Source organism: the organism of the source record quoted next, unplaced genomic scaffold (assembly GCF_019419815.1).
Source record: "Pyrus x bretschneideri cultivar Hongxiangsu unplaced genomic scaffold, Pyrus_bretschneideri_v1 Contig19, whole genome shotgun sequence".
Lineage (NCBI taxonomy): Eukaryota > Viridiplantae > Streptophyta > Magnoliopsida > Rosales > Rosaceae > Pyrus > Pyrus x bretschneideri.
This window is the reverse complement of record NW_025999490.1, coordinates 3670344-3682683: the sequence shown is the minus strand read 5'-3', so window position 1 is coordinate 3682683 and position 12340 is coordinate 3670344. Positions and strand designations below refer to the sequence as shown.

General features: G+C 36.5%; 2 protein-coding genes and 1 non-coding gene across 3 annotated transcripts; 2 read left to right on the top strand and 1 right to left on the bottom strand.

Moving 5' to 3' along the window:
* The first annotated feature begins 336 nt into the window (after window positions 1-336).
* On the top strand, window positions 337-956 carry LOC103943119 (precursor of CEP14). The gene has a single exon (XM_009353328.3). The coding sequence runs from the start codon at window positions 352-354 to the stop codon at window positions 763-765; it is 414 nt and encodes a 137-aa protein (XP_009351603.2). The 5' UTR covers window positions 337-351; the 3' UTR covers window positions 766-956.
* Window positions 957-5599: 4643 nt separating this feature from the next.
* TRNAI-AAU lies at window positions 5600-5673 on the top strand. The gene has a single exon. It is a non-coding gene; the product is annotated as a tRNA-Ile (tRNA).
* Window positions 5674-6026: 353 nt separating this feature from the next.
* Window positions 6027-11923, bottom strand: LOC103943128 (acetolactate synthase small subunit 1, chloroplastic). Its single transcript, XM_048582278.1, has 13 exons — window positions 11567-11923; window positions 10660-10873; window positions 10494-10577; window positions 9973-10041; window positions 9222-9305; window positions 8590-8742; window positions 8191-8277; window positions 7903-8007; window positions 7689-7811; window positions 6974-7126; window positions 6714-6779; window positions 6466-6593; window positions 6027-6377 (listed from the first exon to the last, which is right to left on the bottom strand). Exons 1-12 carry the CDS (start codon window positions 11782-11784, stop codon window positions 6510-6512), a joined length of 1440 nt encoding a protein of 479 aa, XP_048438235.1. The 5' UTR covers window positions 11785-11923; the 3' UTR covers window positions 6027-6377; window positions 6466-6509.
* Window positions 11924-12340: the final 417 nt, after the last annotated feature.

The following is a 12340-nucleotide window of genomic DNA, read 5'->3' as shown; positions in this document are numbered from 1 at the left end:
CCGGGGTGTATTAACTTGGAGGGAAGGTGTTGGTATTTGACGGTGCATATGTTTCCGAAAAATGAAAATTACCAAGAAAATGAAGAGAAAATGGCCGGCGGCTTAGGTCACACCCACCAAACCGGTCTCCAATTCCTCCACGCGGCCTCCTCTCTCTCTCTCTCTGGTCTCCCACATAGTTTGAAATGACATTATTGCCACTTTCCTCTGACTAACCTGATTCTCTCTTCAAACTTGATCTTGACTTGGCCACCTCCCTGTCCCTGTAGACTCCGGCTAACTTGTTCAGGAAGCTCCTCTCTCTCTCTCTCTCTCTCTAACCCTACCACTATATATACATGGCCTAACCCAATGAAACCAATCCCCCATCAGCATTTCTTCAACCTACACAAAACCCACAATCCCAAATCTCTCAACTCTCTCTCTCTCTTTCTCTCTCTCTCTCTCTCTCTCTCTCTGTGTACATTCTTCACTACCATGCCTCGTCTGACCGCTTTGGCACTGATTTTCTTAGTGACAATGGCCTCATCTGTGTCAACTCTAGAAAGCAGAAAGCTTTTGGATGTAAAGGACGATGCCGAGAATCAAAAGAAAGTGGCTTCTCTGTTTCTAAGTGCCCTTCCGAAGGGCAAGGTGCCAGCTTCTACCCCAAGCAAGAAGGGTCAAGCCGTCGTCGTCAACGAAAAGCTCATTGCCCGCCATCTTAGCGTCGTAAAAGATCGGATCCTGGCGCAGTCTGTTCCCAGCCCCGGCGTCGGTCATTGATTTGTACCAGTTATACATTCATAACTATTCGTTTCGTATATTTTTTTCATTAGTTTTCAAATCTCTATAGAATCACTACAATTTTGAAGCTTGATTAGGTATAAAATTGAAAGAGTTGAAGAGAAAATGTATAGACAGTGCAGATGTTATTTATTTCATTTTCTTTAATTTGTTTGGATTCATTTTTATAATCGGTTCTGATTTTCACACACCCTTGACTACTTGTTCCACATCCCTCCATATTTTTTAATATTTAATTTGTATTCTACTATTTAATCTTCTATATATACCCCTCTCTGTTTAATCTTTCATTAATTACCATCAAAAAGTAAGAATGGTATATATGAAAGATTAAATAGTAGGACACCAATTAAGTATTAAATAGTAGGAAATAGATGAAGAATGGTGTACAAGTAAAAGGTAAGAGAGGAACAAGGATTATTGACTTCTTCTTGAGTAATGAGATATCAAACTCGGAACTTCAGGTGCAAAGAAGATCAAACTCATACCTTGACTTGCATTTGGTTAAATTTGGCATCTCCTATTTAAGATCTCTCCAAATTCTTGATGATTCCATAAAAGCTATAATTCTTTTTTCTAAGTGGGTGGTGGAGGTTGTAACGTCAGTTGTTTCTGTAATTCTTGTTCATTTAAGTAGCAAAAAGTGTTGAGCATAACACTTTGGTCTCTTTGCCAAAGTTCTACAAATAGATCATACCAAAACAAACAAAAAGTTCCTAAAATGGAGATTTTTTCTTTTATTAATTGGGTGGGGATACATATAAGACTTTCATTGGAAGTTGAATTAAAATAAATTATTATCATTTAGTGTTGGAAAAAAAATGTAAATAAATAGTAACAATGGTAGAGAGATAGTGTATAAAATGGTATATGCCATTTGGCTCTAAAGGTGGTGAAAGAGAAATGACAGAAAATGCAAAAGCGCGTTTTTGGGACTTGCTTTTGAAGCAGGACCCTCACAAGCCGACTAGTTGTTGGACGCTCTTTAATAAAATGACATTTGGCATAGGGCTCCTGTATTGGTGAGATTTTTTAAGTGTGCTTGAAATACGGATTGTTACATTAAATATCATTATATAAATTGAGAGACACTTGAAAATAAATTTTTTTTCACTTATACGATGACGATGTATCATTCTTTGTTCCGAACATACTAAAAAATTTCTCCATTCGCATTCGACCAAGTAGAAATTTACAAATAGCATTTTTGTCATAATAAAATTTATAATGTGCATGGTTTTATTTGGGAATTTTTGAAGTGTTTTTCAAATAAACTAAACGTGTTTTGAAATCACGTCCATAAGGAAGATATAATTTAGATCTAAGGGTGCCACTTGCAAAGACACGCATCCATTAATTGAATGAGAAATAAGTAGAAAGACTATATGATGGGTATATATTATTCTTATGGGTAATGCTAGAGAGATCATGTGTTTAAATCATATTTTGTAAATTATATGACGGGGTAATGCTAGAGAAATTAAATACTAAACTAGATTTGCAAATCAAATAACATATTTGTTGGTGATTCAATTATTACTTAAGTATTGATTAACATGCTTATTTTCTATTGGTGACACATAATTATATGACGTGATTTTTGTAAACTATTTTGGTGGTGCATCACATAGTTTACAAATTTAGTCTAAAAAGTTATGGTTCGTTTAGAAGTACTTTTAAAATGATTGAAAGCGCTTATGGTGATTTTTTTTTTAATTAATCCTTAGTAAAAATCCAAATTGACCATGAAAAAACATTTGAAGTGCTCCTTGCAAGAAACACATATTTAGGACTTCTTTCAAAAAATGTTTTTGGAACTCAAAATCAATTTCTCCAAAAGCGCTTCAGTTATGTAAAAGCACTTTTATGATATGATCCGTTGCAAAAAAAAAAAAAAAAAAAAAAAAAAAAAAAAAACAAACATACAAACAAACGCTTAGTCTATATAGCATTATTCTTATCCTAGTCCTCAGGATTGACTATGGAGCTTGGATCAGATAAGCATGCACAATATTCTTAGAGTCTACAACTTTCTTATTTTCTCCAAGAATATCTTTTAAATTTCAAAGTCACGGCTTGTTAAATTCAAAGATCAAGCAGGTTTCACTCATAAGTCTATTCACATCTCTTGCTTCTGGCTTTCTTGGAATATGATCCAAAAGAAATGAACTTCGAAAAATCAAAGTTTGAAATTTGGCAGCCCAATTTGTTGTCATGTTTATGAAAGAATAGTCACTTCTACAGGAAATAATTAAAAAAAAAACTATCTGTTAACGTTAAATTATTTTTTTTTGGTTTTTTTTGGTTTTTTTGTTTTCTTTAATTTTTTATACAAGTGATAATAAAGAAGAAAAAAATCAAACCTAAGTTCACTTCAAGTGCATCAATAAATATTTGTTCAAAACCTATATTGAAGAAAGAAAAATCAAATTTAAAACCTCGGTGCATAATCTCAATACTCGAGTTACACAACCTCGCTCAATTTCAGTTTGATTAGACAACGTAAAAAATGACTAAACCAAGACTCAAGAACATCGAACTGGCTCTTGGCTCTTGTAAACCAACTAAAGGAATCCACAAAACTGCGCACTCATTCGTTAATTTAGACCTGATCATAGGACCAAAATGTCTCCACTTGGTTTGTGATTTTTGGCATACAGATTAATTATGTTTCCAAATCAATAATGCACAAGTGCTGCTCAAGTTAAATTAATATAATCGAAATATATAAGAAAAAACAAAAACCAAAGAAAAGTGTGGGTGCAAGCATGGCTCCCATATTTGTCATCCGCTGACGGCCATTGACTAAACAGTGGCGGCCTACATTGGGTAGCGCCACCTCTGGATATTTTGGTGGGTTGACTTTTTAGTTTAGAGTTGTACAAGACGTGGATTGTAAGTGAACCTAATTGAACAATGTCGCAAGGGACTTGTTGCACTTATTAAGAGCGTTTATCTATGCACCGACTTTTTTAGTGTAAAAATCTTCTATTTTAATGTCGTTGTGTACAAAAACTTACTTAAGCAAACACCAATTAACTTTAGCTTTAGGGATTTGTCTGAGTGGTGAGATGATTATAAAAAGTGTCAGATTCGATTCCTTCCAAGTAACCAAAAATGGCAAAAGGAATGCAATTTACTTTCTCAAAGGTATGCATCTCCGTCTAAGTTCAATCCACTCATACATGCCTATTTAGCGGCTGAGATTGAACAAGATTGAAATTGAGTACAAGTCGGTCTTGTAGAACCTATAACTGACTATTGTTCAAAATCTAAATTACAAATAAAAAATTATACTACAAGTATGAACAAGACATATTCCTGGTACATTCAATTTGGGTTGGAGAAACCCACCAAAGTTCAAGGCCTCATTTTTCCAGGCAAAAAACTGCAAACTAGTACAACTACTGAGCCAAATCATGGACTAATTAATAACAAATGCCTTGAGGAATTAGGAGCCTTGTTACTCCTATGACTTGGACCAGAAGGCAGGACAGGACGCTTAGAAAGAACATGATGAAAAACAGCCACTAGCCTCTCCTGCAAATCTAACAGCACCAGCCGAGGCACAGCTGCAGGTGTCTCCGAAGCGCCTTGGCTTTTATAATCCGGTACATTTGGTGTTGGGTAGGTTCGACTTGCAGATGCCATGGGCGCCAAAACTAAGAGAAATATTAATATACTGGTTAAGAAGAAAGAAAAGGGTTTCCGACCGACGGAGTGCATGATATAGCGTTTAGAGTTTTGGTAGTGACCTAAATAGCATGCTATATGCGGTGGCTTTTATATGCATGCAATGGGAGCAACTAAATGATATTGTACATAACGTGACTTCTTGGATAGACATTAGCATAGAATATAAATGAAAATTTGGAGAAATAAGATAACTAATTTCGTCAACGAAGATGTTTTCTCTCCATAATGTTCATGTTCTTGTTTGTAACCCTAACTTTTAACCTTGAATTTGGCCGATATAAAAGCTCATATTTCACAATCATATGCTAGTCAATGTGCATTTCTTTCTCATTTTGTCAATGATAAGATTTCAGCATCCTACTACCATCATTTCGATTTTGAAATTCACGAAAAAGTGAATGAAATGGTTTAATTGATAGATTGGAAATTTTTTTAGTGTTATAGGAACACGACCTGGTACATCAAAAGTAATAATACAATTGCTTAGAAATTAAAAAAAAAAATTCCAACTAATCGTATTATAACAATTGATGTATCAAGTTGTATTTCTGACGTACCGAAAAATTTCTTGATAGATTGAGCCCACGTTTGTTTCGTGAAAGCAAGCTCTCACAAGATCACTTCGGAAAAAAGTTACACAGTGTGGCTATCTTCCTAATTAAGTTCCTAATCACATGCTTTTGAGTTTTAAGTACCAATTCTTCTTTTTTGTTGTTGCACGTTGCAACATGCATGGTAGGGACAAATATGATTTGATTTGATTATTTGATTTGTCATTGTACTGCACTTTTGAAGATGGAAGTGCTTTTGGGATGAGTTGATGAGAGGCTTGCTCTGAAACCAATAATTTAAGAAGGTGTAATTCAACTAAGATTGCATGCATCACATACTTTTGGAGAGTAGAATGCAAACCAATCGAAGCACTAGCAGCAACAACCCAACAATCCACAACCACAACCATCGCTCAGATCTTATCCAGTGGACAAGCTTTAGGAGAATTTCTAATCAAAAGGGTAGTAACTGTATGATTTTTCAAATGATAGAACTAGGAAATTTCTATCGTCATTTCCGAAATTTCGTTCAATTAAATTCAAGAAAATCGAACACAACATCAACCGGCCTATTAGCTCAGCTGGTTAGAGCGTCGTGCTAATAACGCGAAGGTCACAGGTTCGAGACCTGTATGGGCCATTTCTTTTTTGCCTCATTTTTTACTATTTTTCAGCGAAGTTGGTCCTGTTTTTTCTCTTCACCTGGATTTGCCCTTTGCTTTGGACGAAGAATTAGCGAGCTAAGTTTTTAGCTTCTGTTAGGTGTTCCAAGCTTTTGTGGTTGCACTTTTCAGGCTACCGTCGATTGGTTTCAGCGATATTTCTCCGGCATGGAGAGCAAAGTCGAATCTGATATCGTTCATTTGGGATTTTGACAAGTCGGGTTCTTTTCTCGGTTTCTCCTTTCTTCTCTGCATCAATGCAGAGTTCCAATGATTTCAGTTGTGTTTGCTTCTGAATACTCATGCCATTTGTTTCAAACAGGCGAAAACGAACAATAAGAGTTTTGTTCTATCCTTATATTTGATTAGAAGAGCGTCTAAGATGTTCACACACGTGTTTGTTACACTGATACAAAACAAACTGAATAACCTCCAGTGTCTTAAAACACTCGTACACTCAAGCTTCTTAACTTTAACCAGCATGGGGACATGAGGTTCAAACACCCTCGAACGCAATGCTTTGGCTTACCAAATACAAGGGTCGCGGGAGTCAGATCCTCCATCCAGGGTTTTATCAACGACCTTCAAGTTAGACGTTGGTCGATCCCTCCTCGTAAAGTAAAAGAAGAAAGGAGAAAACATTCAGAAACCTGAACTTCCATGCATGTTGATTCACTCTTTCCTGAGACCGCCAAACTGGATTTTTATTCCTTGTCATATAGCTAATAGGCACAAAGTGAGCTCGTCAAAATGGACCGGAAAAAACTCACATAACCTGGCCAGCCATGATAGGAAGCGGATGAGGAACTCAGCATTACAATGGAAGAGGGTATCCGCGGAGATACGTGGAATCCACACCAGACTCCCGCTCCAACGCCACCCTCCCAGTCCGTGCAACCTTCAAGGAGGGGAAGAAAGAAATGTTAAGATATGAGGACCAAGCTCATGTGAAAACCTGAAAATTTATATGCTAATTAACTGATCAGTACAAGACCAACAAAAGAATGAGAAGACGAACCTCACAAATCCCATAGGGCTCTAGTAACTTCTGCAGTGCAACCATTTTATTCAAATCACCAGTAAGCTGAAAACAATCAAGAGTAAATTTTATTAGTAAGACTAGCAATAACAGCATTGGTAAAATTAAATACAAAAATTACGGCGAAATTGATCCTGTTCGAAGGTAGAACTTCTCAACAGATTCCGTTACACTAATTCATAATAACAATAATCACAATATGTAGATGGTATCAAAGTAATGCAGGACAAGGCTTCAACCTCAAGGGTAACTGTGTGATCAGATACATCAACAGCTTTAGCACGGAAAATGCTGGCAATATCAAGAACATCCCTTCTAGCAGTAGCGTTCACAGCAATCTTTATCAACATCAACTCTCGCTCAGCAAATGGTAAGTGAGTAATATCCCGAACCTGGAGAAACAACCAGCGTTATCATCCATGAAGGCACGAACAAATCTTATTTTGACAATAGCCTTGGAAAAACTTCATCATCTCAAGATTAAAACTCATTATCTCATCAATGTTGAATTGGGTAAGCATCAAATTATCAAGGCTGCCTATTATCAATGACTGAGATAACTGAGGAGCATATTTTGGTTCATCTACATATGGAGAGGGAAAAACAAAGGAAAAATAGATCCTGGGCTGTAGACTCGTAGTACTACTTCAGTCATCAACCCCAACCTTCCACATCAATCAGACTGCTACCAAAACAATGGCATTTAACTTGCAAAAGGTGATTAGAATCGAACATGCAGAGTTTCAAATGTGTAAGAGCTTTGTCAATAGATTATATAATTTGTATGATTGAATATTGTAACTCCATAACTATGAACAAAATTTGTAAATCTTCCAAATAGCCAAAATCTAACAATTTTCAGTTTTCTTTAATAGATTACTCAATCATCACCCAAAATGAATATTCTAAATTCTCAAAAGAAACTTGTGAACATGTAAGTTCAGCAACCCTCACCTCATGAAGATCTATTAACTTGTGAAGTTGCTGAACCAACTTGGAAATTGAATCCTCTGTACCGGGAACAACTGTTGTAATGCGAGAAAGGCCCTCCTTTTCTGCGGGCCCCACAGCTAGGCTCTAAGAGTTTGAAATGAAATCCAATAATCACATAAGCAAAGGCCCAAGAATACCAAATATAAAAAGTGAGCGCAGATCAGAACCAACAAACCTGAATGTTATAACCTCTTCGAGATATGACTCCTGTAACTATGTTTAGAACCCCAGGAGAGTCATTCACAATCATAGACAAAGTGTGGGATCGAACCCCACTTGACTGCATATAATGAATGCACAGGTTAGGTTTCAATTTGTAGCGTAAAGCAAACATGAATTAAGTATCTAGAGCCTACTTCCTAAGCAGATACATCGACTTTTTCCACCTTGTGTGTCTCATACAAGGCAATATTTGGACTTAAAGTGAAACACAACGTGATTTGAATATTGTAAAGAAACTTACATCTTCATCATAGAGAACACCCCAATGAGCATCAAGAACTTTATTCGAACGGAAATCATCATAGGGCTCCACAGGATAAACATCTCCCTGCAATAATGAAATGAGGTTCAATTATGTTCAATCCAAAATGGCCAAGGCAAGAGTAAAAGTTGTGCACCTACATGTTATCGTTGTAAATTATAACAGTTAATGGAGGACAACATACTTTGTTGTGCGGCATATAAATAACTAAACATTATCTGGAATGTATTGTGAATGGGGCACCCAATATATGATAGGAGAACCTCTTTCAGCCTTACTAAAAATGATTCCATATATATCAGAATTAAATACTATGCCTGCAGAGATATTAACCACGCATATGAAATCAGCTCGATAGAAAAAGAACAACATATATACCCTTGAGGCGGTACCAGCATCACTATTGAGTGTACCATTTGCTTTCACTGCAATGTCATCATCAGACATGGACTTTTCAAGATCGGGATAAGAAGCTGCAGAAAATCTCCAGAAAGGAGCTGTCGCACCCATCTTTTCTCGTCTCAAAGCAATCTGTTGGAAGAGTCAAATTGAACACCTCAATTAGATGATACTTGCGTAATGCACTAAAGATTGAAGAGAGAAAAAAAAGTGTCAACATCTAGACAGTAGCATAGTTACCTGACCACCCTAACATGCATCGTTTAAAATAAATGGAAATACATACGTGAAAACTGAAAAGAGAAGGACAAAAATGCTTCCTCTTGCATTTACATATAACACGTAGAGAACTTGATTGCAAGTTCAAAATGCATTTTGGGAGAAGATGTACAAGAGAAATCAAGCATTGCAGGAATACCATTCCATATTGTTAGTCGTGAACAACTTGACAGTTCAAGTTCTTTGGCCACTCAAGAACCGTTTAATTATTGGATATCGTACACATAAGAGTCACTGCATGGCGTTGTTTTAGAGGGTTGCACCCATTAACACATGCATAAATGGACATCTTTGTATACGCATAAACATCAGAATGCAAATATACAACTTGCCTTTCCAGTTCTTGCAAGTTCTTTGATTCCAAACTTGCTTAAGTTTCTTTGAACAGCAACCACCTTCCCAGGGTCTCCAGTAACCTGAGATGAACTGATTTTGTAAGCATAGATGGACTTGGTACCAGTATCACTATTAGAGGCCATACAAAAATTGCAAGTTTGCACATACTTTGTATAGCAAAAGGATATTGGCTAAAACAATTTATAAAATTTCCTAGAGCTACATATGTAGGTTGAGCAAACCAAACAACAAAATGACACCAACTGCTCATGAAGTAGGATTAAATCACATTATAAACAAAATTCATAGCTTCACCAGTTTAACTAATCTAACAGTGAGAAATTATTCTAAAATATTATAACGCATTGTCATTATGACTTACTATACTCCTTTTCTAGATAACTGTTGCATTGTTTTTATCAGAGAAAATAAGAAAACAAATAAACGACATAATTGCTTTATAATTTTACACCACAATCAACAAGAACTAGTGGATTATAACAAACTGTAACTGGTTTTTGCCTCATTAATCAGAATGTATCCTCCAGATAAAATTTTCAACAAGTTCGCCATCTGTAAGGTTGTAGGTGCCTGGGTGCCTAAGTTATAAACCGGGACAGAGAATTAAGTATATGTGCTAAAGTGACACCTAAGTTATAAACTGGGATAGACAATTAAGTATATGTGCTAAAATGAACATATCAACAAACTGCAACAACTAGTTGAGGCGTAAGGACCGAAATTCACCTCAACTGTCAGCGACTGTTCCGAGATATCAACAATTTTTGCTCTGAAAATGTCCACTAACCACATTATCTGAAAATGCACACAAGGGAACATTATCAGGTAAAATGATGACTAAAATGATAAAAGAGCATCTCAAACAGTGCTGATAACCATCAAACTAGAAGTTAACTTCAGTTTAATGGTTTAATTCCAAGAATTATCACCTGCAACAAATATAAGGTAACCACACCAGTGAAGCCTGCAATACATAACCATTGCAGAGCACAACAGCCTAATAGTCTAATACACACGTGATTGATGGGCCCAAAATCAGATATGTATATATAATAGAGATCAACCAAGGATGTATAACAAATCAACAAGTTCTGTGGAACAATTACATATTTTGGTATTATCTATAGAGAATCATACACGATGAATTAAAACCTCATATTACTGATGATTATTCTTAGGGTGGATCATTTAAACGTATCAACAGGAATAGGTCTATGCAAATATTGGTTGGATGGTCCAAAATTTACCTCTGCACGTGTACTTGGATCCGCATTAAGTTTGATAAGCATCAATTCACGTTCTACTTGTGGCTCCCTTGAGATGTCTTCGACCTGATACAGCAGAAGTATAAGTGAAGATAATGCAGAAACTACCAAAAGGTTTTAAAACAAAATACTAAAGATGTCCACTAACCTTTATCACATTCACCAACTTGTTAAGCTGTTCAACGACCTGTCGCAAAACCTTTTCAGTTCCAGACACAACTATGGTAAAAAGAGCCTTGTCCTTGTTCAAACCAACAGCAAGAGACTCGATATTGTAACCTCTCCTGGCGAAAACCCCTGCTATTCGGTTTATGATTCCACTCTCATCCCCAACAAACACTGAAATCGTATGGCGCTTGACCCTGAAATCATATTAGAATTGAAAACTTGAAATCACCCTAAAGTCTTTCCAGATTAAAAATTTCTAGCGCATTCATGACAAAATATCAAAATAGACTTCCAGGTCCACGACCTGGGATTCCAAATCATCGTTGCCAAAACTATAGAAATGAAGAACTAATCATTCCTCATTGACACAACCATCGCCTGTATTTTTTACTTTTGCTACACTTGCCATAAAAGTATAACTCCCAAATCAGTTTTTCACTCCATTGGTACATTCTTTTTAATTCTTTTTAACTGAAGTTCAAAAATTGAATATAAAATTTGGTTCTGGTCACTATCAAAGTCGATTTAACAAAGCTTTAAAAAATAAAAATAAAAAATAAAAACAGATTGGTTGGAACAATTAAATTATCAAAGCCAATACCCGCTGAGGAAAAAATATACATGTTGGTCACTAAATGTTAATAAATAAAGACAAAAATAACAATGTTAAAACAGTTCTATTCTAAACAAAAGCACTTAATCCAGCAGCTGAAATAGCAAAAACCCCTCAAATTTTCAGCTCAACCCAAGAAAAAAGCGAGCAAATTTCAACCAAAAAGGGCACAAAACTACCAAAAAATGAAAGCTTCATTGCATTCAAGGAAAACCCAGAAAGAATTGAAACGTAAATTAGAGAAAAAACAAATTTAATCACGAAGAGTACTCACTTAGAACTAGTCAATGAAGGCACAGAATCACTGACAGAAACAGCATTGCCGGTGCTAGCAGAAACAACCAGCTTCTTCAGCCCGCAACTCTTCCATTTGAGCGGCCTCTGGCGGCCAAGATCGAAGCTTGTGGAAAACCCATGCCGGAAATCCACTCGAAAACTCGGTTTCTGGGCCGCTAGTGAAGGGGAGCACGGTGATGACACAGCCGCCGCCATTGGTTGGTTGTTTGGAGAGAGAGATGCTGGCCGAAAGTGTTATATACAATGAGAAAGGTGCAGCAGACGAGTCAAATCTTCGGCACCCCCAACCGCTGCGAGCTGCCAATGCCCTACCTATTTGAGTGATACGTGGTCTTTCAACTTGATTTATTTTTAGTTTTTAATTTTTTTTTAAGAGATAAGTTGAAGAATTTAAATCGGATTTTAACTCGCAGCACGCCACGGCCAGAGATCTCGAAGAAAGAAGACCTCCGGAGCCACCTGGCAACTTTTGGCACGTGAGATTCTGAATCTCTTTGATGAACGGTGACTGTGGATTCGAATCAGCGATGGCCTTTCGCCACACAGTGATCGCGTGGGACCCACGATTGGACTAGGAACGTCCTTTTTTTCAGTAGAAAATTGTGGGTTAATCTAACAACTTCTTTTAAGTGTGTCATAAAATATCTAAGAAATACCTCAAGTTAACAAAGTTTCTTACTTTCCAAGAGCCAGAAAGGCATTTTGTCGTACCTAGCTTTAGATGCTTTGCAAAGAGATTATTTTTACGATT

Coding starts and splice junctions, on each gene's coding strand:
- LOC103943119 (XM_009353328.3), top strand. CDS start 352: ATGAAACCAATCCCCCATCAGCATTTCTTCAACCTACACAAAACCCAC.
- LOC103943128 (XM_048582278.1), bottom strand. CDS start 11,784: ATGGCGGCGGCTGTGTCATCACCGTGCTCCCCTTCACTAGCGGCCCAG. Junction 10,578..10,659: donor AGTTGGTGAATGTGATAAAG/GTTAGTGGACAT, acceptor CTGCTGTATCAG/GTCGAAGACATCTCAAGGGA. Junction 8,008..8,190: donor GTGTTCTCTATGATGAAGAT/GTAAGTTTCTTT, acceptor CATTATATGCAG/TCAAGTGGGGTTCGATCCCA.